At 41.4% G+C, this 24907-nt stretch overlaps 2 protein-coding genes across 4 annotated transcripts in view; one reads left to right on the plus strand and one right to left on the minus strand.

The window, feature by feature from the left end:
• Positions 1 to 1820: 1820 nt before the first annotated feature.
• Positions 1821 to 6536, minus strand: Sowahc (sosondowah ankyrin repeat domain family member C). Its single transcript, XM_045148159.1, is given in 2 exon segments — positions 1821 to 6225; positions 6227 to 6536. Coding segments are annotated over 2 exon segments (1515 nt in total). The 5' UTR covers positions 6488 to 6536; the 3' UTR covers positions 1821 to 4971.
• Positions 6537 to 6968: 432 nt separating this feature from the next.
• The window catches only part of Septin10 (septin 10), a 46894-nt gene continuing 28955 nt past the window's right edge, over positions 6969 to 24907 (plus strand). The window contains exon 1 of one of the 3 annotated variants that reach the window (XM_045147929.1): positions 6969 to 7093. In XM_045147929.1, the coding sequence (XP_045003864.1) occupies positions 7064 to 7093 (30 nt within the window). In that variant the 5' untranslated portion in view covers positions 6969 to 7063. The remainder of the gene's footprint in view (positions 7094 to 24907) is intronic. The other 2 variants (XM_045147930.1, XM_045147931.1) reach the window with 2 other exon arrangements.

The raw sequence follows: 24907 nt of genomic DNA on the forward strand, positions 1-24907 counted from the left end.
GGGAACTGGGAAAATCAAACCCAGGTCATAGGCTTTGCAGGCAAGTGACTTAACCACTGGACCATCTCTCTAGCCCAAGTACATCACTTTTTTAAAAAAAATTATTTATTTATTTATTTGAGAGCGACAGACACAGAGAGAAAGACAGATAGAGGGAAAGAGAGAAAATGGGCGCGCCAGGGCTTCCAGCCTCTGCAAACGAACTCCAGACGCGTGCGCCCCCTTGTGCATCTGGCTAACGTGGGACCTGGGGAACCGAGCCTCGAACCGGGGTCCTTAGGCTTCACAGGCAAGCGCTTAATCGCTAAGCCATCTCTCCAGCCCCCAAGTACATCACTTTTTTAAAAAAAAATTTTAAGTGTTTTTTTTTTAATTATTATTTATTAACTTGAGAACGACAGACAAAGAGGCAGATAGAGAGAGAGAATGGGCACGCCAGGGCCTCCAGCCTTGGCAAATGAACTCCAGATGTGTGCGACCCCCTGTGCATCTGGCTAACGTGGGTCCTGGGAAATTGAGCCTTGAACCGGGGTCCTTAGGCTTCACAGGCAAGCGCTTAACCATTAAGACATCTCTCCAGCCCCCAAGTACACCACTTTTAAGAATACTTTCTAAATATGAGCTAATATCCCCTTAAATATTTTCTTTAAAACATAACACTCACTGGGCTGTGAAGATGGCTCAGCAGTTAAACGTGTTTGCTTACAAAGCCCACTGGCTCAGGTCTGATTTCCCAGCACCCACTTAAAGCCTTTGTTTGCAGCAGCTAGAGACCCTGGAGCAACACCCCCCCCCCCACACACACACACAAATAAATGTAAGGATAATAACACTCTTAAAGGTTAGTTTTTGTCTTTTTCAAGATAAATTGCAAATATTCAGACTTGGTGTGTTACAGAGTCCTCATTTTATGCAGAGGAAGGCTGTGCCTTGAGCTTCATGGTTTACATAGAGATGGGCCTGAGCCTTTTTCCTGATGCTCAAATGCTCAGACAAGGTGAATAGGGCCTTGGAAAGAGGTCAGGCTAAAACACACACACAAGACACGTGACTATATCCTAAACATTCTGGCAATTCCAAGTCTTCCATTCTGAGCTAGGAAAACATTCTTCCATGACCTAAACAAATTTTATCTTAGGTGAGGCAAGACCTAGTCAGTTTGTGGCAGATGTTGTGTGGCCTGACAACTTTCTTTTCAAAAGGTAAAGGAGCTAGAAAGATGGCTCAACAGTTAAAGATGCTTGCTACAAATCCTGGTGGCTGGGTTCAATCCTAAAGCCACCCATACAAGCCACATGCAAAAAGTGGTGCAATGCCTCGTGTTTGCAGAGACAAGAGACCCTAGAATGCCCATACACATAGAATTTTTGTTGTTAGTTTTTTCAAGGTAGGGTTTCACTCTGGCTCAGGCTGACCTGGACTTCACTATGTAGTCTCAGGATGATTTCGAACTCTCAGCAATCCTCCTACCTCTGCCTTGCAAGTGCTGGAATTAAAGGTGTGCACCACCACGCCCAGCTCACACATAAGTTTTTTAAAAGTTAGAAGTCTTGTCCTCGCAATTCTTCCATCAAGCTGACAAAGTACAGCAGTTTTGACAAAAATCTGGCAATATGACTTACAGGAAAGAGGTATACTCTCAAGACCCTGAAAAGCCATAACCTTCATTTCCTATCTGTAAGTTAAGAGACATACAGCCCATAGCTGTAATGGGTATGAAGAGAGTCAAGTAAAATTCAAATTTCAAAGAGCATTTTGAGTCATTAAACACTGTACGTGTGAAACAGCTAAAGTACTATAGAATTTTAGACAATTTAGAGTCGATTTCTAGTGTGATTTTTTTTATTTTGATGAATTTTACAGATTCTATTCTTAAATTCCCAAACTTTCACTTACTTAAAAAACAAAAGGTATCTTAGACTCTAACAGTTCAGGTACCATAAACTCATACCAGATTAACTGTATTTCATATACAATAAAGGTAAATTGTGACAAACATTCACTAGTTACAATTGTACCTGTAAGAAACACATGAGCACACTTGTTTATAAACTAGTCTCCTATCTATAAACACCAGAGTTTGACATAGGCATTTCCATCGATGGTACGTACAACTTTATGAATAACAAATCAAACAAGTCAATTTTTATAATCTTGATTTGGAAATTCAAAAATAAGAGGAATGGAGACTTAAGCAGCTGCAAATGCTACATGTATTGCATCACAAGGAATGTTTGAGTTCCCGCAGGAATGACTTTTGCAAAGTTTAAAATATTGTTTTATCAGAAAAGTTAGCCATTACTTTGAAAAACAGATGTATTTACTACTTGTATACATCAAGCAAACTGCCAATTTTGTGGTTAGTTACTAAGATACATGTGAAAAGATTAATAATCATTGTTCAACAGAACATCATGGTTCTGAAGCATCTGCTTGTAGTTGTTTAGCTCTGCATATTATGGAATTTAAAATCTGTCAATGATAGGCTGTATTCTGCACTAGACATAGGAAACATGTATAGACTTGAAACAAATGACTACTCTTCACCCTCAAGTAACACACAATCAGATTTTTTTTTCACCCACATAAACAGAAACAAGTACTTCTCAAACATACACAGTCCACTTCCCAAATCCTAAAACAATGGTAAAGGCACACAAATGGATAATAGCTTATATATTGTACATGAATATCTTTACCATGTGGCAAACTCATTACACATCTCTGTAACAAGAAGGAGTTAAAGATCAACCAGCATGCTGCAGCTCTGTGCTTATCCATGCATAGGCTCCTTCACTCTGTAGGCTTTCCACTCCTCTATCCTGCAGGTTGCAGGAATTTAGGTTTCAGAAATTACAGTCAAAAAACTAACAAGGACTTGGTCAAATTAGTCCTCCACACAAATTTCTAGCCTTTTCACAAGGTTTAATATGCTCATGAGTTGAATTTAAAGTAATTATAAAGTCATTTACTCTAACACAAATGAATGGAATGTAATTAAGAATCACACTGATATAAGTTTTTAATTTCAATGAACTGTGTTTCATTTATGCACAAGTGAATTCAATAGCTAGCAGCACTGAAATACATAGTCCCATTCTCTTTCCCTTTTCTTTTTATAAAGTGCCATTTTAAAAGGGCAGATTACCCAGCTTTTCAGTAACATCATAGCTCCTTGAGTAGATGCCAAAAAAACCAACCAAACAAACAAGAAAAAAAAAAAAAAAACAGGAAAATTGTAAGATTTAGCCCTTGGAACATTTGAAAAATGTTGCTACAAAGCATAGACCACACAATAAAAAAAAAAATCTCTTAGATGAGAATCACTGATTTAATAATTACTTCATAGAAGTGTTACTAGGGAACAGGGGTTCCCTTTCAATGGGTTCTTGGTCTTAAATTTAGGAACAGACTCAGAAGCAAGCTCAAAGACAATTTTAATAGCACTTGAGGAAAAGAAAAAAAAAAAACCCTAGGGAAAGAAAGCAGTTAATCTCAGTAGCTGCTGGGAGGAGGAGGGAGATAGGATAAAGTAAGAAAGTCAAGTCATGCCTTTTGCCTTAGGATAAAGAAAGCAGGTAGGTTCAGTAATGGAGGAGGACAGCCACTACATGAAGGGCAAGGGTAGAGGTGGTGGTGGGGAATAGTCTTGAGAGAAATGGAAAACACAGAGTGTCTGGGTAAGCCTGCATAGGATTTTGGCAATGACCCAAGGAGATAGCAAAGGAGAAATGGGAAAGTTGGCTGTTTGAGTTAGAATTCAGAAAGTGGGCAGGCTCAGCAATGAGGATCTGCAAGCATTTGCAATGAAGGCATGACTTCTGTTAGTTTAAATACATAATCTGATTAAGGAGGGAATTATACTTCCCACATCTTTAGGTGAGAGGTGTTCTCTGGCCAGTGAGGTGATGGGCAGGCTCAGACAGGTTAACTCTTAAGGGAGGAGACAATTATGTCTGGGGTAGCTCAGAACCTCAAAACTCAAATTCTATTCTTATGACCAGGAGGAAGAACTTTTCCCTCAACAAGGCAGATACTCCATCTCCTCCCTTTACAGGGAGAGGAAATAGGGTCCAAAGTGATCATGAAAGGTTCAACCTCAATGGCCTCCAAGCCTGCTAATGCCTGTCTAACCACCACAGAAACACATGCTTATTTATACTTAAGTTGACTTTGGCTAATTGTCTATACAATGAAAGATTTAAGTAATAAATTCTGTCTAAGCACCTAAGAGTCACACCAAATAGAACCCATATTTATATGTTCCCTAGAACAAAAATTCCAAAAATGTTACATCTAAAAGTAGCAAAACAAGTTAGTGACAATTAACAAAATGCCAATTTTATTGTTTAAAAAGTACCATCTGATGCTGTGTTTTTCTCCTTAAATAAAAATTTGCATAATTTGCCATAATCCAGAGTGCAGTGGTGCTACATAGGTGCAAACCAAACAACAGCAACTCAAAAGCAAATGTTGCTTATTCAGTTCAGTAATTAAAACCGGAATGATTTTTTAAAAAGTGAACTGCTACTTATAATACAAATAAAATACCTGTAAGACTCCCATTTTAATTCACATTATTCTCCCTAGTATTTTTGCATTTCAACTCAAGACTGACCTTCAGTAGTACCTTAGAAAGCAAATGCAATTAGTAAGACACGAGCAGCCTTTAAGTTTTGTTCACATTTACAAATACCACCAGTTTCATTATTACACTTTGCGTTTTTGACAGCCTTGGAAGAGTAATCACTTAGAAAAACAGACATATAAAAGTGCAGTATTCCTTACTTTGCATGGTATCCAGTAATGGTTAAAACAGGAAAGACACTCAATTATCAATTCTAGTTCAAACAACGTCCAGGTCTCAAGGGTGGAGCTGGGATGAGGCACAGATCAAAGTATGATGAATCACGAAAACAAATCCTGAGAACTCAGGTAAGTAAATCTTAGCATTTCAAGCAGTAATTATTTTTACCCAAATACATTAGACTTTGGTCTCAATTTGAAGGAGGATGAGTGGCCTTTAAGAGGCCGATCCTCCTCTTCCTCCTCCTCTCCCTCCTCCAGTGGCTGCTCGGCATCCCTGACAGATGGGGTGGTATGAATGATTTGGGTTCTGAAGCGAATTTTGTTGAGTCGGGGTTTAATCCGTCCACTAGAACTGCCAAAAGCTTTACGACTTGGTTCTTTTGTTTTACTTCCTGCCCATCCTTCAGCCAGATGATGGTGGTGGTGATCGGGCCCATCCTCGGGGACATGGGAGAGTTTGTATGTGATGAGGTGTGATGGGAGCACCTTAGAAAGCCTCCAGCGCCCACCCCCGCTACCGGGGGCGCTCTCCCCGTCTTCCTCATCCAGGGCTCCAACCAGGTTCTTGATTTCTTCCCCGATGCTCTGACTAAGGTAATGAGAAGCCTTTTTCCCGCTGTAGTCCCTGATGTCCACATCTGCGTCGTAGGCGCCCACCAGTAACTTCACCACCTCTATGTGCCCGTGCATGGCTGCCAAATGAAGGGCTGTGTAGCCCCCACTGGACCTGGCGTTGATGTTCACCGGCAGCTGGTGTTTGTTGGCAAAGTTGACCAACATGGCCAGGAGCTCCTGCTTGCCGTGTTTGGCAGCCCAGTGTAGACAGTTAAAACCCGTGATGAAGTCCCGCTTCGCCAGCAGGCCGGGCTCACAGGTGAGCAACCCCTCTAGGCTGTCCCACTTGCCATCCGAAGCCGAAAGCATCCATGCGTGCTCCAGGGGGTCCAGCGTCACCGAGCCCCCAGCGCTGCCGTCCTCCTCGGCGGAGGACGAAGCCACCGACGCGCTATCCGAGTCTCCCCCCGCTCGGCCGCGACCTCCCCCGGATGAGCTCCCAGGGCTGCTGCCCCCAGGACCCACACTCCTCACGAGCTGCGGGGAGCTCCCCATCACCAAGTCCCGGAAGTTCTGGCGGGCAGACCTCGGAGTCGGGGGACCCCCGGGAGAGCTGCTCCCATCCGCCTGATCGCCGCCGTGCGGAGGGGCCTCCGGGTCCTCGGCAGGCGCGACGGCCAGCGGCGCGGACGGGAGGGCCTGGACCTCGCGCCCCGAGGCTTTCCCGTGGGGGCCGCCGCGGGCCGGGGCCGCACGCGTCTCGGGGCTCGGCTCGCCGTCCCCAGGATACGCCTCCTCCAGGCGCCGTCCGCCCTCCGCGGGCTCGGCGGTCACCTGGATCCGGGGAGGGTCACGGGGGGGCCGCGTCCTCACACGGAGGGGACCCCGTGCAGAACCGCTTCTTGAGCTGCACGAACTTGACGCCGTCGGCGGGGTCGGTGCGAACGGTGGCCACGGCGTTGACCAGCTCCTTGAAGCGGGCGCGGGCGCGGGCGCGCTGCTCCGGCGGGCCGCCCAGGGCGTCCCTGAAGTGCTGCAGCAGCTCGGCGTGCTGGGCCCGGCCCCCGCGCTCCGCTAGGAACCGCAGCACCACCTCGGGGCCCAGCTCCGCCGGACCCTCCATCCGCCGCTCGCGGGAGGCTCAGCCCGGCCCCATGGAGGAGGCGCGTCGGGACGCCGCGCCGAGGAGCTGGAAGGGCCCGAGCTCCCTTCGGAAGTCTGCGTCCCAAGGAGGAAGAACGCGGCCACCGCCTCACGGGGCCGCGCCCCGCCGGACACGCCCCCGCCCCGCCCCCCGCCCACTTCCGCCGGGGCCGCAATCTCGACTCCCGCCCGCCCGTGGCGGCCCCGCCCACTTCCGGCCTCCACGCGGCGAGTCGAGGCGTTCCGGTGTTTTCAAACTCGAACGTTCTTCCCCCACGTCCCAAGCTTCCCCTGCCCCCTTCCCGGTCAGGCTTTCCGTCCTCTCCGACATCCGAGGGCACGCCCTGGCGAGACCCGCCGGGCGCGCGGGAAGCGCCGGGCGCCGGCCCAGGCGCGGTCCCTCGGGGCCGGCCCCGCCCCGCCCCGCCCCTCGGCTGCGGCCGCCCGCGCCTAACGGCCGCCCCGCGCCCCGCCCGTTACGCCCCGCGCTCCTCTCGCCGCCGCCGGGACGCGCTTTCTGCGCTGAGATTACCGCTTCGCTGCACTGGCCCCGGCCATGGCCTTATCGGACGAGGTGGGGCCCCCGGTGAGCCCGCCACCCCGCACCCCTCCTCCAGCCCGGGGTCCCCGTGGAATGCCTCGGGCCCCGCCTCCTGTCCGGCGGGATTGTGACCGTGCGGCCCGTCCGCGGCGTGGCCCGAAACTCCCCCCCCCCCCCCGGGCTTCCCTTCCTCCGCCCGAGCGGGAGGCAGAGCCCCCGGGGCGGCGGTGACGGCTGTAGCGGTGTCTGGGCGCGCCTGCCGCGGCTGCGGGCCGGTCGGTGTCCGGTCCCCGCGGCGGGCGGGCGGGCGGGCGCGCCCCGGGTCTTGGCGAGGCTGCCCGGCGCGCCGCGGTGTCCGCGTGCGCTGCGCCTCGGTGCTCTCCTGCCTCCCAGAGCTTTCTCGTGATTTCAGGGCTCTGTAAGCAGCACATGTAAGCCGCCATCGGAAGTTCTTGGGAGGCCACCGAGTTCCCCGGGAGAACTGCCGCCCGAAGCAGGCTCCGAAAATGGGATGGTAGAGCTGCTCAGAAGTGGGGCGATTTGGGGTGTGTCGGCCTGTTGTATAAAGCGTGGACAAGGACTCTCCGGCGCAGTCCCCGTCTCGGTTCTGTCACACGTGTCGGGAGGTCTTCGTTCTGTGCGTGGCGGTCTGCCGGCAGCCTCGGGGCTTGCGTGCATGTGCGGGTGAATACTGGGGGAGACGTGAGTTCTACCAGCGGACTCCGTCTAGTGAACAGAAGAGAGCCTCATTTGAGTTCCTTGTCAACCGGCATTTAAATTACTCTGAAACCTTTATGTTTTGTTTTAAACTTTATTTTCAAAAAATTGTAGATTCACATACCGTTGCAAGAAATACCGTGAAATTCCCTGTATCCTTTATACACTTGATACAATGTTGATAATGACTTTGATAGTGATATAGAAGTTTTGTCCTATCACTAAGGATTCCCTGGTGCTAGTGTTTTATTAACACACTCAATTCCCCTCCTTCCTGCTTCTGAGTCTCTGAAAATCAGTAATTTCCTTAAAAGACTTTGATTTTTGAGATAGTATCTGACTGTTGTCTAGAGAGCACTCAAACCACTATGTGTTAGCGGCTGTCTTTGATCTCAGTGGCAATCCTTGTCAGCCTCAAGAGTGCTGGAGGGGGGCCACCAAGTTGGCTCAGTATTTTTTTTTCCAGAATTTTGAGATTTCATTTACTAACCTTTTCTGGGTTTGGATTTTTTTTTTCACTTACCTAAGTTTCATCCGAGTTTCGATTACTAGTAGTTTGCTGAGTAGTAGTATTTCAAGATATCCTGTACAACATTTTGTTTAAAGGCCAGCTGGGTTTCCCATTTGGGGCTATTTTGAATAAAGCTGCTACAAGTGTCCTCGTAATTCATAATGTAACAGTATGTAAATTGGTACAGAAACATTGCTCTCACCTCAATGGGAGTAAGAGATAGTTTAGTCTGGAGCCAAAGATGAGTGGCGGGGGAACACAGATTCAGGTTATCCCAAATTCCATGTGACAACATGGTAATCTCTCATGAGGCTTTTACAGTAAAAGAATACAGTTTTGTTTTGTTTTTTAAATCAAGCTATTTTAAAACAGACATTGGTAGGAACATCAAGCAGGTGGATTTCAGCAAAGTAGGAAAGTCTGTCACAGGCCTCAGATGTTATCTCATGACCTTCTTAGCCTTTAAGTTGGAAGCTAGTCTGTACATTCCAAAGGGATTTTTATCTAGTAGTCGCAGGAATGTTAGGTTAAACTCTGAGGTGGGCAGTAAATAAATGTCTATTAAAGTGGCCAAAGATAGTTTGGCTCAGGACCGGCAACATTCCAGCTCTTCACAGTCACAGAAGTGCTAGTTAGTCAGTTAGGTTTGTAAAATCTTTAACCTAGGTGCAGATTTTTTTTTTTTTTCCCTGGGATTTTCACAAAACAGGAATATATTCACTGGGTCTTATAACATGTTTAGTTTTATAACAAAATAAAATGGCTAGGTGTTTCCCAGAGTGGCTGTACCATTTTTCATTCCTATAAGCAGTTTATAGATAACCAGTTTGTCTTCAGCCTTGCAGACATTTGATGATATTTTAGCCATTCGGGTAAATAATGTAGTGATTTCATTGTATTTTTAATGATACTTTCTTTGTGGCACCACTTCTTTGATGTAATGGTTCTTCATTTCTTTTGCTCATTTTCTAATTGGATTGTTTTTGCTGTGAGTATATTTTTTTTAATGAATCATGGATACTATTCCTTTTTCATGTAGTTGGTTTGCATATGTCTTTGTCTTATCTACAGTTTGTCTTTCATTGTCTTAGTAGACTTCTGCAAAGCAAACATTTTAAATTTTTTGAGATTCATTTATTTTATTCTTATAGATTATGTGCTTTTGATTTCAATTTTAAAAACTCTCTGCTAAACCTTTGATTCCAAAGATTTTTCTCTTCATTCCCCTAAAATTTTTATAGTTTAGACAAACTTGATGCAGCATGCCTAACAACTTCAGAGTCTGGCTTGGACTGCATAAGGGAATATTAGCTCAAAAAATGGCATTTAAGTCTGTGTCCCATTTTGGGAGTTAATTTTTCTATAGGGGTTTTCAGTTACAGGACATTTTATAGGTTTATGGATGTTTAGTTGCTCCAGCAGCATGTATTAAAGAGGCTCATTATTTATATGGTCTGTTTCAGGGTCAACTGTATGCATTGTTGGTTCCTGTAACTATAAGTCTTGTTTGTTTTTGCAGTGCTCAATATTGAATGTAGGGCCTTGTGCATACTAGGCAAGCACTGTAGACATTGAGCTATATCTCCTCAGTAAGGCTTTAAGGGTAGACAGATTCCTCCTACTTTTTTTTTAAATTAGCTGTTCTAGTTATATACATTTATAAATTTTGTAACCTTATTGCCTGTATCTATAATAATCCTACTGAGGTCTTGATAGGAATCAACTTATATCTATTCATATGCTATTTTTCTTTTCATCAGCATTGTGCAGTTTTCAGTGTACAGTACTGCATATGTTTTGTTAGTTATATCTTTATGCCTCACTGTTTAATTTTTTGAGGAATTAGGGATTTTTAAAAATGTTATTCATCAGTAATATATAAAAATACAGCTGATTTTTATTTTTCTAGTGTCCTGTGATCATGTCGAGTTTATTTTTCTATGAGTAAAAATGCCTTGATATATTTTTGCTGTGGTTGTTGTTTTGTTGTATTTTCAAGCCTGGGTCTCACTTTAGCCCAGTCTGACCTGGAATTTACTCAATAGCTCCAGGCTGGCCTTAGGCTTTGCAGTAGGAGCAGTTAAGGCACAGCAGTCCTAATCCTCCTACTTAAGCTTCCTAAGTACTAAAGGTATGGGCCACCACACCTGGCTGATGTTTTCTGTTTAGAAAATATGTCATTTGAAAATAGGGACAGTTTATTTCTTCCTTTCCAATCTCTGCATTTTGTACATAAACATCTTAATTTCATTGAATCTCATTTGTTTATTGTTGGCCTTATTTTCTGAGTGTCCTGGAATTCTGTTGAAAGGAATGCTCTGTCTATACCTGTATCTTGGAGTGTATGTCCAATTTTTTTTTTTTTTCCCTAGCACTTTTAGAATTTTAGGCCCTAATATTATGGTCAATGACCCATTTGGAGTTGATTTTTTTTTTTTTTTCTTTTTTGGTTTTTCAAGGTAGGGTTTCACTCTAGCCCAGGCTGACCTGGAATTCACTCTGTAGTCTCAGGGTGGCCTCGAACTCATGGCGATCCTCCTACCTCTGCCTCCCGAGTGCTGGTATTAAAGGCGTGCGCCACCACACCCGGCTTTGGAGTTGATTTTTAAGCAGAGTGAAACATAGGGATCTAGTACTGTTCTTCTACATGTGGATATCCAGTTCCTCCAGCATCATTTATTGAAGAGGTTATCTTTTTCTTTTCCCTTTTCTTTCTCTTTGTTTTCATGGTAGGGTCCCACTCTGGCCCAGGCTGACCTGGAATTAACTATGTAATACTCTCAGGGTGGCCTCAGACTCACAGCTATTCTCCTACCTTTGCACCATCATGCCAGGCTGAAGAGACTATCTTTTATCCAGTGTGTATTATTGGTGCCTTTGTTAAACATCAGGTGACTGTAGCTGTGTGAGGTTATATGTGGATCTTCAAATCTACAGTTTCATTGATCTGTGTTGTCTGTTTCTGTGTTAGTACAATACTGTTTTTTGTTATTGTAGCTTGCAACATAACTTGAAATCTGGTACAGTGATACCTCTAGCATTACTCATTTTGCTCACATTTTTTCTGTCTAATCTTTTGTGCTTCCTTACAAATTTGAAGACATTTTTCTATTTCTGTAAACAACAACATTGGAATTTTGGCGAGAATTGATTGTAGATTGCATTTGGTAACCTAACCATTTCCACAGTATAAATTCTGCCAGTCTGAACATGAAAGTTGTAGTGTCTTTCATTAGTGTTTCACAATTTTTCCATTGTAGAGGTCTTTCACTTCTTAGTTTTAGTCTAAGGTTTATGTTTGTTGGTTGCTTTGTTTTATTTTAAAGATTTTATTATTTATTTATTAGAGAGAGAATGGGTACGCCAGGGCCTCTAGCCACTGCAAATAAACTCCAGATGCATGTGTTACCATGTGCATCTGGCTCATGTGGGACCTGGAGAATCCAATCTGGGTTCTTAGGCTTTTCAGGCATGCACCTTAACTGCTAAGCCATCTCTCTAGCCCACTTTGTGTTTTTTGAGGCAGTTGTGAATAGGATTGTTTACTTTTTTTTCCTCATCATGTTTGTTCTTGGGATACAGGAATTTTACTTATTTTTGTGTATTAATTTTGTATCTTGTTACATACCTGAAAGTGTTTATCAGCTCTAAGAGTTTTCTGGTAGTCTTTACCATCTTGTATGCATATAATCATATTTTCTGCAAATAAGAATAACTTAATATCTTCCTTTCCTATTGATATCCCTTCTATTTGCTTCTCTCATCACTTTAGCCATGACTTCTCATATTATATTGACCAGGCATGGAGAAAGTGGACAGGTTTATCTTGTTTTCAATTTAAGTGCAATGCCTTGAGCTTTTGTCTGTAAGTTTGTTCTAGATAGTCTTTATTATGTTGAGATAAGTTTCCTCCATTCTGACTCTCTTCAGGGATTTTATTCTGGAGGTCTTATTGTCAAAGATCCTTTTCTGCATCTACTGAAATGATCATGTCATTTCCATCCTTGAGCCCATTTATTGATTTGCATATAGTGAGCCATCCCTGGCATCTCTGGAATGAAGCCAATTTGATCATGGTGAATGATCTTTTTATTTAATTTGGATTTCAAGTGTTTGAGAATTTTGAATGCTTGCATATAAGTTCACTGGGGAGATTGGTTTATCTTGTTTTTAATAATATATTTATTTATTTGCAAGGAGACACAGGAAAGGAGAGAGAGAATGGGTGTGCCAGGGCTTCCAACCACTGCAAAGGCACTCCAGATTCATGCACCACCTTGTGCATCTGGCTTTATATATGGGTACTTGAGAATTGAACCTGGGTCATTAGGCATTGCAGATGAGCTCCTTAACCCCTGTACCATCTCTCCAGCCTTGGTTTATCATTTGTTGTTGTGTCTTTATCCGGTGTTGGTAAGTGAGTAATATTGGCTTCAAAAACATTTGATAGCAGGCATTCCTTTTTTAACAGTATAGTTTGAAAAAAAAAAAAAAAAGCAGCTGTTCATTTTTAAAGGTTTAGTAGAATTTAGCCATGAAACCTAATGGGCCTAGACTTTTTTAGTTGGGAGATAGTATTTATAATTACTGATTGAATCTCATTGCTTGTTATAGATCAGTTTAAATTGTTTATCTGATTTGGGGTTAACTTTGATAGGTAACAGATGTCCAGAAAACCACCCATTTCTTTTAGATTTTCTAATTTAGTGGAATATAAGCTTTTAAGGTATGTGCTAATAATTTTCTGAATTTTACTGGCATTTGTGATAAGGTTTCCTTTTTCATCTCTAAATTACCTTTGGACCTTCCTTTTGGTTAGTTTAGCTAGGATTTATTTATTTATTTTTAATATTTTTTTGTTGACAACTTCCATAATTGTAAATAATATCCTATGGTAATTCCTTACATCCCCCAACTTTCTCCTTTGAAACTTCACTCTCCATCATATCCCCTCCTCCTCTCAATCAGTCTCTCTTTTATTTTGATGTTATGATATTTTCTTCCTATTATGATAGCCTTGTGTAGGAGGTAGTGTCAGGCACTGTGAGGTCATGGATTGTCATTGAAGCTAGGATTTATTGATCGTGTTTGTCTTTTCAAAGAATGAACTCTTGGTTTCATTGTTGTATTCAGTTTTTTGTGGGTTTTTTCTTTGTTTTTTTGTTGTTGTTGTTTTTGTTTTTCGAGGTAGGGTCTCACTCTGGCCCAGGCTGACCTGGAATTCACTCTGTAGTCCCAGGGTGGCCTCGAATTCATTGTGGTCCTCCTACCCCTACCTCCCGTGTGCTGGGATTAAAGGGGTGTGCCACCATACCTGGCTGTATTAGTTTTTTAATTTCTGCCTTGATTTTTATTTTTTCCTCTCTTATCTATTAATCTGAGGTTTGGCTTAGTCCCTAAGGGTGCATCATTATTTAATGATTATTCTTATTTTTTATAAACTTTTTTTGTACTTTATGTATTTGAGAGAGAGAGAGAGAGAATGGGCACATTAAGGCCTTAAGCCACTACAAACAAACTCCAGAAGTATGTGCTAACTTGTGCATCTGTCTTATGTGGGTACTGGGGAATTGAACCTGGGTCCTTAAGCTTTGTAGACAAACAAGTGCCTTAACCACAAAGCCATCTCTCTATCCCTGATTTTTTTAAAAATATAGTTGCTTGTGATAAGCTTCCCTCTTAGGATGCCTTGCATTGCATCCCATAGGATTTGATATGTTTTAATTTTTATTTTAGGCAAGTTTTATTTTTTTATTTCCTCAATGACCCATTCAGCATTCAATAGTTGTATATTCACTGTAGTTTCTCATGATGTAGATTTCTGGCTTTATTCCATTGTGCTCAGATAGAAGTTATCTAAAATTTCCTATATTTGTTAAAGCATGTTTTGTGTCCTATTATGTAATATATTTTAGAAAAATTTCCAATGGGCTGCTGCTAACAAGAGTGTATATTCTGCTTTACTGTCTTAGAACCCTTGCACCCTTGCATTCTGCTTTCTTCCTGATACATTCTATTAGAATTTCTATAGCCATTTTATTTGACTTAATGAAATTTTCATTTCCAGCACTGTAGATTAATGATTCTCCTTTTTGAATTAAATTTTCATATTCTGTATTTTTTATTTCATTCAGCTATGTGTGTTCTCATGGAATTCATTCAGGAACTTATTTGTGTCATCTTCAGTTTCTTTAAGTATATTTATAATTATTCTTTCTGTTTAGTTTTTTTTTAAGTAAACATATTCTCTGACATTTATTTTCTTGCACATATAGTCTCAAATTAAAAAAACGCAGTTGGTACAGAGAAGTCTTAGATGGTTAGAATCATAGATATTAATCATTGAATATATACAGATAGACAATTTGCACTTTTTACGTTTGTGGGCTCCACATGGTTTTTTTTTTGATATAGAGTCTTGCTCTAAATGAGGCTGACATGGCATTCACTGTGTAGTCTTACGGTGCCCTCAAACTCACATCAGTCCACTTCTGCCTCCTAAATGCTGGGATTAAGGGTATGTGCCACCAAGTCTGGCTCTTTTGAATTCTTTATCTAGTATTTTGTATAAGTCACTCTCTTTGGACACCATTAAATTGAGATTGGTACTTTTGGGAGCTCTTTAGAAAAAAAAAAAAATTTTTGTTTTATTCAAGGTAGGGTCTGGCCCAAACTGACCTGTAATTCACTGTGTAGTCTCAGGCTGATTCAAACTACCTCTGCATCCTGAGTGATTGGGATTAGAGATGTGTACCACCACACTTGGCATTCCTTGTGTTTTTGCATTAAGATTGGGTTTGGTATTTGTTTGAATTTTTTTTTTTAATCCCTTGAGTGATGTTAATTACAATATCCTTGAGGGAACAGGTTGTAGTAGAATTAAAGTGTCATTTTTCTATTTTAGAGTTGAGCTCAGGGCATCTGACCCAGTCCTTCCCTGAGAGTAGAATACTGATTGACTAACAATCAAAGAGTAGCCCCACTATGGAATACAGTAATTGTCAAATAAAAATTAATCGCATCTTTAGTACCAGTTAGGATGTAAAGAGGTTTTATTAGTAATGTGTACACTAATATATTTACTTTTAAAAAATGCAGAATAAGACTAGTGATTGGTATTAGATTGATGGGCCATAGAGGCATGGAATGTAAATCACTCACAGGTGGGGATAATAGGGACAAAAATGGGAGGTAGAGTAAAGCAGTTTGGGCTGAATGTAAATTGAAAATAGGTAAAGAGGTCTGATCGGATACCATGCCTCAGCTCTCAGGGAATTAAGACACACAGACTCTCACAAACCAGGCCAGTCTTTATTCTTAAGGAGTAGAAAATTCAAAAGGGAAGGGTAAGTTTAAAGAAAAAGTGTCCCGAAGGGTTGTGTGCATGGACAGAACAAGCACACAGCAGGACCAAGGTCATGCTAAATTGACACTGGGAATTTGGAGAATAAAGGTGAAAGGGAGACAGCTGAATAGGGATAAGCATATGAATGCTGTCTGACCTGAATGTTGGATTCAATCTTTCAGCTTTCCTTGGATCCCAAAAGCCTGTTTTATACCTGGTAATCCCTATTTTGTCTGTTAGGTCTCAGATGCTAGTTACTCTTCTGGATGATCCTGCTCTTGCAGCCTGGTCTTTCTTTTGGAGATTTGGTTACAGATTCTATTGGGTACATGGGCAGTCCTTAACGGATGGAGTATCAGTTGTGGTCAAACCTCTGGGGCATCCGTTAGGAGTCCTTTTGCAAATGCTAGACTTTCTCTTGCTGCTCTTCCTTCCTTCCCAGTGTCTGACACTAGAACCTGTGAAAATTCCTCTGCAGACTTTGTCTCCCACCAGGTTTCTAGCTCACTGAGTAATGAAGTACAAATTGTATTTCAGTGAAGTCTAGGAGTATTATGCATGTCAGCATGTAGTCCCATAACATTTGCTAGGAGTGTCCTAAGAATATAGTTTACAGAGTGTTTCTCAGAATATTTTGTTACTGCTGTTGTTGTTTCTAGATGGATATTGGCAACATAGAAGATAATTACCAGAAACTTCCACTTAGGAAGAAAATTTTAGTAGCCCTGAAAACAATATCTTATTATTTTATCAATAACTTTAAGGCAATTGATTTAATCTAGAAATTGTATGCCAGGAAAAAGACAAGCCAGTATAACAACTTAACATCTGTTTGGAAACAACCTTGGCTAGTCTGCATATCAATGCAAGTACCAATTACTCCCCAAATGGAAGTATAAGAGCAATTTAAGACTATTTTTCTAGGGCAGGAAACATGTTTTAAGTATCAGTATCTCTATAAGCAATGAACTTAAGATACCAGAAATGAGACAATAAATTAAGTGAAACCTTGACTGAGACTGACTATACATAGCTCCAGAATAAAATAAAACCTGGTCATTGTTAAGTTAAACAAGCCTGATTTTAACATATATTAGAGACAGTATGGCAGATACAAAATACCTCTTACCATTGAACAATTTTAAAGCTTAACTAAAGAAATATTTATGATGGTTACATGAAGCTTAGACAAACTATATTAACATTGTATACTGCAGATTTTTCTAAGACATAGGGAGCTTTTTTAGTTTTTCTAAGAACAAAGTCATAATAAGTCACTTTTTATAAGACTGAGATTATAATCTCAGTGATAATCATCTAGCAAAACCAGCATGAACAAGATAAGAACCATCTTAAAATTGCAGAGTTTTAGCCAGGCATGGCAGTGCAAGTTTATTACCCACTGAGCCATCTTCCCAGCCCTATATAGAATATTTCTGATAAAATAGACAAGCATCTAGTGGCAGATAGTATTATTTAGAAAAGAAAGAGATTAGGGACAGAGGGAGACTTTTCACTCTTGCCTCTTATGACCTTTGAAATTTTGTGCCATGTTCATAAATTACCATCTAAAAGTAAGCAAAATAAAAATGTCAGTAATAACAGAGTACTCTGTTTTGCCTCCAGTTAATGAAGCAACAAAGGTGACACACTGTTGTTAATTAGAGGGCTACCTCTGGCTGCCTGCCTTGCTGTATCAGGATGATTTGTCACTCAAGCTCAGCACCTTAATTTCACCATCACTTCAGGTTTTCATTTATACTATAGTCTTGAACCTGCGTTCATTATGTTTTCCATTTCCTGAAGATCTGGAGCTCAGTGAACAAATCTTGGATAAAGAAAAGAGATAATAACTGAATTTATTGAGCACTTAAAATGTAGAAACATGCTTTATGATGACTAAAAGACTTTACAAATAGTATACTTTCATTTGTTAAGGCATCCTAGTAATATACTCATACTCTTGACAAGGATTCCTTCAAGAAGGGAGGATACATTATACTTCCTTAGTCTTCCCTTCTGTGTTCTTTCCCCCCTCCTTCTGTCTTCTTTTTTTTTTAATTGTATTTATAAGCAGAGAGAGAAGTAAAGAGAAGAAAGTCAGACAGAGAGAATTGCCAGGGCCTCCAACTGCTGCAAAAACAAAACAAAACAAACAAACAAAAAAAGTCCAGATGCGTGTGCTACTTTGTGTATCTGGCTTTACATGGGTACTAAGGAATTGAACCAGGGTTACTAGGCTTTGCAGGCAAACACCTTAACTGCTGAGCCATCTCCCAGCCCCTTCCTCCTATGTTCTTAATACCTTCACTCCCTGAATGATTGCATCTCTTAACTAGTGTGGTAATTTGAGTCAGGTGTCCCCTATAAATGTAGGTGTTTTGAATGCTAGGTTCCCTGCTGATGGAGATTTGGGAATTGACACCTCTTGGAGGCAGTGTATTGTTGGGGGCAGGTTTATGGGTATTATAGCCAGTTTCCCCTTGCCAGTGTTTGGCACACTCTCCTATTGCTGTTGCCCACCTGATGTTGGCCAGGGGGTGATGTCCACCCTCTGCTCGTGCCATCATTTTCCCTGCCATCATGGAGCTTCCCTCCAGCCTGTAAGCCAAAATAAACCTCTTTTTCCCACAAGCTGCCCTTGGTTGGGTGATTTCTATCAGCAATGCAAACCTGACTGCAACAACTAGCACAAAGAAAACCTGCCTTTACCCCAGTATTATTAGTCTGTTGCTCCACCAGAGCATCATGTATTCAAACATCTGTAAACTGTCTTATGGAAAAGAAACTCCTCAAGAAAAATCTGGAATTGGAGTATAATTAGAGAGGCAGACTTTAACACAGGGAAATTATTGATGAACTATCTACAAAATAGTGGGCTATGTATGGAGCAACTGGGCTTGGCTCTTAGAGGTCTGAATAGTGAAATAGTCACATTAGTACAGTAGAGAGGCAAAATATCAATCTGAAGAAAGTAAGCTCTGAGTACAAGACTGGTTGGGAAGAAAGACTCACTGGTTTCAGCCTGCAAAGGTATACATGAGATTAGTAGGACCAGATCAGGGATAGTAACTGAATGGTAGACTGAGTGTTGCAGTTACCTTCTCCTTGCTGGCATGAACACCAGCCAAAAGCAGCTTGTGGGAGAACAGGGTTTATTTTGGCTTACAGACTGTAGGGAAGCTCCATGATAATGGGAAAATATGGCATGAGCAGAGGCTGGACTTCACCTCTGTCTCAGCAGATAGACTACTGCAGCATGAGAGCGAGCTTCCTAAAACTGGCAAGCTGGGGCTGCTAGTAAACCGTCAAGGTATACCTCTAGCAACCCACCTCCTCCATCAAGGCTCCATTTCCCAAATTGTCATCAGATAGAGATCAAACATGCAGAACAAAGGAGTTTATGAGGGATACCTAATTCAAACCACCACACTACGAAAATATGAAGTATCCTTTTAGAGTTCATTTAGTTTCAAGAAAATACTTGGTTACAGGCCCTGATCAGAGTCCTGAATAGTAGATTAGATAAAGTGGATATGATAGGACACTATGTGCTCTAGGTCACTTCCTGGTACAAATTAACTACTTGCTCACATCTGAGTGTGTGTTTCCTGTTGGTGATGTGCCACATATCACATCCTCTTTGAGTCTGTACTATGTTCATTTGCCAACTATAGAACTTCAATGTCAGTTATGCCTTTCAAACTGACTGTTAAGAGAGTGGCTTTCAGTTTTTACTCTAATGTAGATTGTGATTATATTTTGTGAAATGTAGTTTAGTAGACAGTTGATATGGTAAATAAAATTTTCTAAGATGGCAGTAAGGGTTTCCTTCTATAGCACATGCAGACAAAGCTTTCGTTGCAACACAGTTAATTGTAATTACAGACAATGGGGCTGTCTCAATAAAGAGCATCAGTGTGTACTGTAGTGTATATAACAGAACAATATGGCATGGAAAGAGTAACACAGAGCTACAGTTACATGAAACAGTCACTAGGGGAGAATTAGCAGTGTAACCACAGAGGATAATAATTGGTTATTACTATTAAGTGTATACAAAGGAATGTTGTTCATACATGTACTTCAACTTGCACAGACTAGAAGTCATGAGATAGTGGTCATCACCTAGGAAGAGACCTAAGATGCTAAGAAATCAAGATTAGAAGGGAACTAGTTTTGCACTGTTAACTATCATCATTATTCTAATAGCAAACATTATTTTTTTTAAATACTCATTTGTTTGAGAGAGAGAGAATGGGCATACCAGGGCCTTCTGCCACTGCAAATGAACACCAGATGCATGATCCTCTTTGTGTATCTGGCTCGACATGGGCACTGGGAAATTGAACCTGGGCTATCAGGCTTTGTTCCCAGTGCCTTTAACAGCTGCACCATCTCTGCAGCCCAACATTGGCTGTTACAGTTAGCTTTGTGTTGCTGGCAGAAAATACCCAACCAACAGTAGTTTGTGGGAGGAAAGGGTTAATTTTGGCTTACAGACTTGAGGGGAATCTCCATGATGCAGGGAAAACTGATGGCATGAGCAGAGGTTGGACATCACCTCCTGGCCAACATCAGGTAGACAACAGCAACAGGAGAGTGTGCCAAACACTGGCAAGGGGAAGCTGGCTGTAATACCAAAGACCACCCCCAACAATACATAACCTTCAGCAGGCTCCAATTCCCAAATTGCTTCCAGCTAGGGAGCATTCAAAACACCTAAGTGTGAGGGGGACACCTGAATCAAACCACTACACTGGCATTACTTGCTTTTCCCCTACATCTGTTGCTGCTGCTGCTGCTGCTGCTGCTGTTATTGTTATGGAGATAATGATCCAGGGCCTTGTGCATGCTAGGCAAGTGCTATTTTATTACTTTATTATTTTATTTATATTACTACTGACCTGTACCTTTATCCCCATAACAATACTTGAAAATTTGGGGCTAGTAATTTAAAAAAAATAAAATAAAATTTGGGCTAGAGAGATGGCTCAGCAGGCATGAGCATGTACATGAACATGTATATGAACATGAGGGTCTGACTCACCCTTAGTTGGATTCCCCAGTAACCTACATAAACAGCTGGGCATGGCCATATATACACCTGTAATCCCAGTACTGTGGAGAATGGAGACCAGAAGTATCCATGAAATTGGCTGGTTAGTGAGTCTGAAAATAATCAGGGTTCAGTGAGAAACTCCATCTTAAGGAAACAAAGCAGAACAATGATAGGACCTGGTGTTCTCTGGCCTCCACATGCACACATCCATCTACACACCCAAGCATACATCAAACACACACACACACACGTTTATTCTGTATCTTGTGCTAAACTCAAAAATAGCATTATAGGCTGGGAATAGTTGGTGACCACCTTTATACCTAACACTCTCAGAAAGCCAAGGTAAGAGAATCATGAGAGTTAGAGGCCACCCTGAAACAACATAGTAAATTCCAGGTCAGCCTGGGCTACAGCACGACCCTACCTCCAAAAAAAAAAGAGCATTATAGTGCCTTTAAATCAGCTCAACTTCTAACTTCATTCTCTACTGTTGAAAAGTGTGTAACTGGGCTAGAGAGATGGCTTAGCGGTTAAGTGCTTGCCTGTGAAGCCTAAGGACCCCATTCAAGGCTTGATTCCCCAGGACCCACCTTAGCCAGATGCACAAGGGGGCGCACATGTCTGGAGTTCGTTTGCATTGGCTGGAGGCCCTGGCGCGCCCATTCTCGCTCGCTCTCTCTCTCTCTTTCCCTCTTTCTCTCTGTTGCTCTCAAATGAATAAATGAAATCAAATAAAAAAAAAAGCGTGTAATAATACATTTGTTTTTCAAGTTGCTTTGCAGTCAGACCTGTGCCTGCAGCATTCTGGCTTGAATGCTTATTCGCTTTTTGATTCCTTATCTTCCAGGCAGTGAAAATGACATTCTATCACTTACTTTCTCATTGCTATAACAAAATACTTGATCAGAAGTCGCTTAGGGAAGAAAGGATATATTTTTGTTTATAGTTTCAAAGGGAAGTTTGATAGTGGTGAAAACATGACAGAAGCAGGAAAACTGGCTCATACCATCACATCAGCAGGTTGGAAGTGGGGAGAGAACAGCAATTGGATCTGGGTTGTGACACCTCAAAGCCTGTCCCCAGAGACACACTTCTAGCAAAGCTCTACCTTCCCAAATAGCACCATCAACTGGGAAATGAGTATTCAAACCCTTAAGCCTATGGGGGACATGTTACATTCAAAGCACCACAGTTGTATGTAGGGATCAATTGTGTTGTAAAGATTACATAGGAAAGAATAGTTAGCACAGTGATGCATATAAAATAGTTCTTTTTTTTTTTTTTTGAGGTAGGGTCTCATTCTGGCTCAGGCTGACCTGGAATTAACTATGTAGTCTCAGGGTGGCCTTGAACTCACGGCAATCCTCCTACTTCTTCTGCCTCCCAAGTGCTGGGATTAAAGGCATGTGCCACCATGCCTGGCTTATAAAATAGATCTTTTATTGATATAATTGTTTTTATTTTAAAGAGCTTGTTTAAATGTTACAATTCCAGCTCTCAGCTATATTGTAATTGGAGCATTCTATTTATTTTTGAGGCAGAGTCTCTGAACTCTTGGTGAGCCTCCTATCCTAGCTTCTCTAGTGCTAGGATTAAAGGCATGAGCTGTTGTGTGCCCTGGCACATTCTTAACAGTGCTGTTTCCCCTGGCATACTGTAGTGATATTTGCCTCATTTTGAACACCTAGTTTTTTAAGAATGAACTGAAGTTTTTTATTAGTTTTTTTAAAAATATCATTTATTTATTTATTTATTTGAGAGAAAGAAAGAGGCAGAGAGAGGGGCATGCCAAACTAACTCCAGATGCATGCTCCCTCTTGTGCATCTGGCTTACATGGGTCCTGGAGAATTGAACCGGGATCCTTTGGCTTTGCAGGCAAACACCTTAACCGCTAAGCCATCTCTCCAATCCGGGAAACAATTTTTTTTTTCTGTGATCATCTTTTTCTCATTTTTTTTTCTTTTTCTCAATTTTTATTAACATTTTCCATGATTATAAAAAATATCCCATGGTAATACCCTCCCACCCCACCCCCCCGCACTTTCCCTTTTGACATTCCATTCTCCATCATATTACCTCCCCATCTCAATCATTGCACTTACATGTATACAATACCAGCCTATTAAGTCCCGTCCTCCCTTCCTTTCTCTTCCCTTTATATCTCCTTTTTAACTTACTGGTCTCTGCTACTGAGTTTTTTCTTTCTCACGCAGAAGCCCACTCATTTGTAGCTAGGATCCACATATGAGAGAGAACATGTGGCGCTTGGCTTTCTGGGCCTGGGTTACCTCACTATAATCCTTTCCAGATCTATCCATTTTTCTGCAAATTTCATAACTTCATTTTTATTTACTGCTGAGTAGAAGTACTTTTATTCCTTTTTTTTTTTTTTTTTTGGTTTTTCGAGGTAGGGTCTCACTCTGGTCCAGGCTGACCTGGAATTAACTCTGTAGTCTCAGGGTGGCCTTGAACTCACGGGATCCTCCTACCTCTGCCTGCCACTGCTGGGATTAAAGGCAGGCGTGCACCACCATGCCCGGCCTTTTATTCCTTTTTAATGCTACATTATCTTTTAAATAATGTTCTTAGTCTTCCTACTTGTATATGGAGTTTGCTGATACCTTATAATTTGTGTGTGTATATAAGTACATTATTGTATATATTGAACATATATTTTTCATGCAACAAGTAAGATACATTTTTTCCTTTTTAAATTAAGTTTCTAAGTTAATATACCAACTAATGGCTTCTTTTTGACATTTTCCTACGTGGATGCCAGCGTACTTTACTCTTAGTCATTTTCCTCCTCTCACTACTTTCCATGTGCACCTTTATCTCACTGGTCTCCTTCCTGCCCTCAAATAGTCCCCACTTGTATTTTCATTTCACATGTATTTTATTTCCCCCCTCCTTCTTCACTCCTACATCCTACTTTAACATCTCTTCCTCCCCTTTCATATTTCTCTCTTTCTGTCTCTCTGTGTGCGTCTCTCTCACACATACAAACACTTAAATCTAGATATTCTTTGTTTTTTCTTACTTTTTGCATCTGGCTTACATGGGATCTGAAGAGTCAAACATGAGTCCTTAGGTTTGCCGGCAAGCACCTTAACCATTAAGCCATCTTTGCAGCCCTTTTTCTTAAAGTGGTTTCTTTCACTTAATGATCTCCTCCGTCCCTTTTTCATGATTTTCTTAATGGAAAGTTATAGTTATCAAATACACCTTTAGTAAAGGTTAAAGAAAAAAGGGATGTGTTTACATAAAAAAAAAAATTTAATCACAGTTTTTTCCTAAAGCAACAGATTTTCCATAAGGGCAAGATGAAAAACTTAAACGTGTTAGAAAAGATAGAGTAAATTACAAAAAAGAGGCTTATAAAATATAAAACATTTAAAGTTTACTATTATTATTATTTAAAATCCTAAGGTCAGATATTGTTGGGTTGTAATTTCATTAGCCAATCTATCCAAACATCAGTAGAAAGCTTCAAAAGCATATTTAAGTTTTAAATTTTGCTTTTGGAATTTTCAACAACAAAAGTATGACAATTCAAGAGATGTAGGAGGAATGATTTTAGATACAAGAACAAGTTCAGTTGGTAACTTTAGTCTGTGAGATAATATATAATTTCCATACAGCTGCATACCTTCTACTTCAGAGAAATCCCAGGCTAAAGAGGACCTTCTAAAGGGTTAATGCTTGCCACACTGATGGGGAACCAGGACACTGGAAAAAAAAAAACTGCCCTCACTGGAGTTCAAAGAAACCAGAAGGTTACTGTGGTGGTTTGATTCAGGTGTCCCCCATAAACTTAGGTGTTCTGAATGCTAGGTCCCCAGCTGATAGAGATTTGGGAATTCACACCAACTGGAGCAGTATATGTTTGGCACACTCTCCTGTTGCTATTGTCCACATTATGTAGGCCAGGGGTTAGTCTCCACTCTCTACTCATATCGTCATTTACCCCTGCTATGATGGAGCTCCCAATTGAGTCTATAAGCCAAAATAAACCCTTCCTTTTTTTCCAAAATCTGCTCTTGGTTAGGTGATTTCTGCCAGCAATGTAAATCTGACTGCAATAAGTTACCTTGTAAGAGGTGACATGCCATTCTTTTTTTCTTTTTTATTTAAATTTTTATTAACATTTTTCATGATTATAAAATATATCCCATGGTAATTCCCTCCCTCCCCACCCCCACACTTTCCCGTTTGAAATT

The sequence above is a fragment of the Jaculus jaculus genome, chromosome 4, assembly GCF_020740685.1.
Source record: "Jaculus jaculus isolate mJacJac1 chromosome 4, mJacJac1.mat.Y.cur, whole genome shotgun sequence".
Taxonomy (NCBI): domain Eukaryota; kingdom Metazoa; phylum Chordata; class Mammalia; order Rodentia; family Dipodidae; genus Jaculus; species Jaculus jaculus.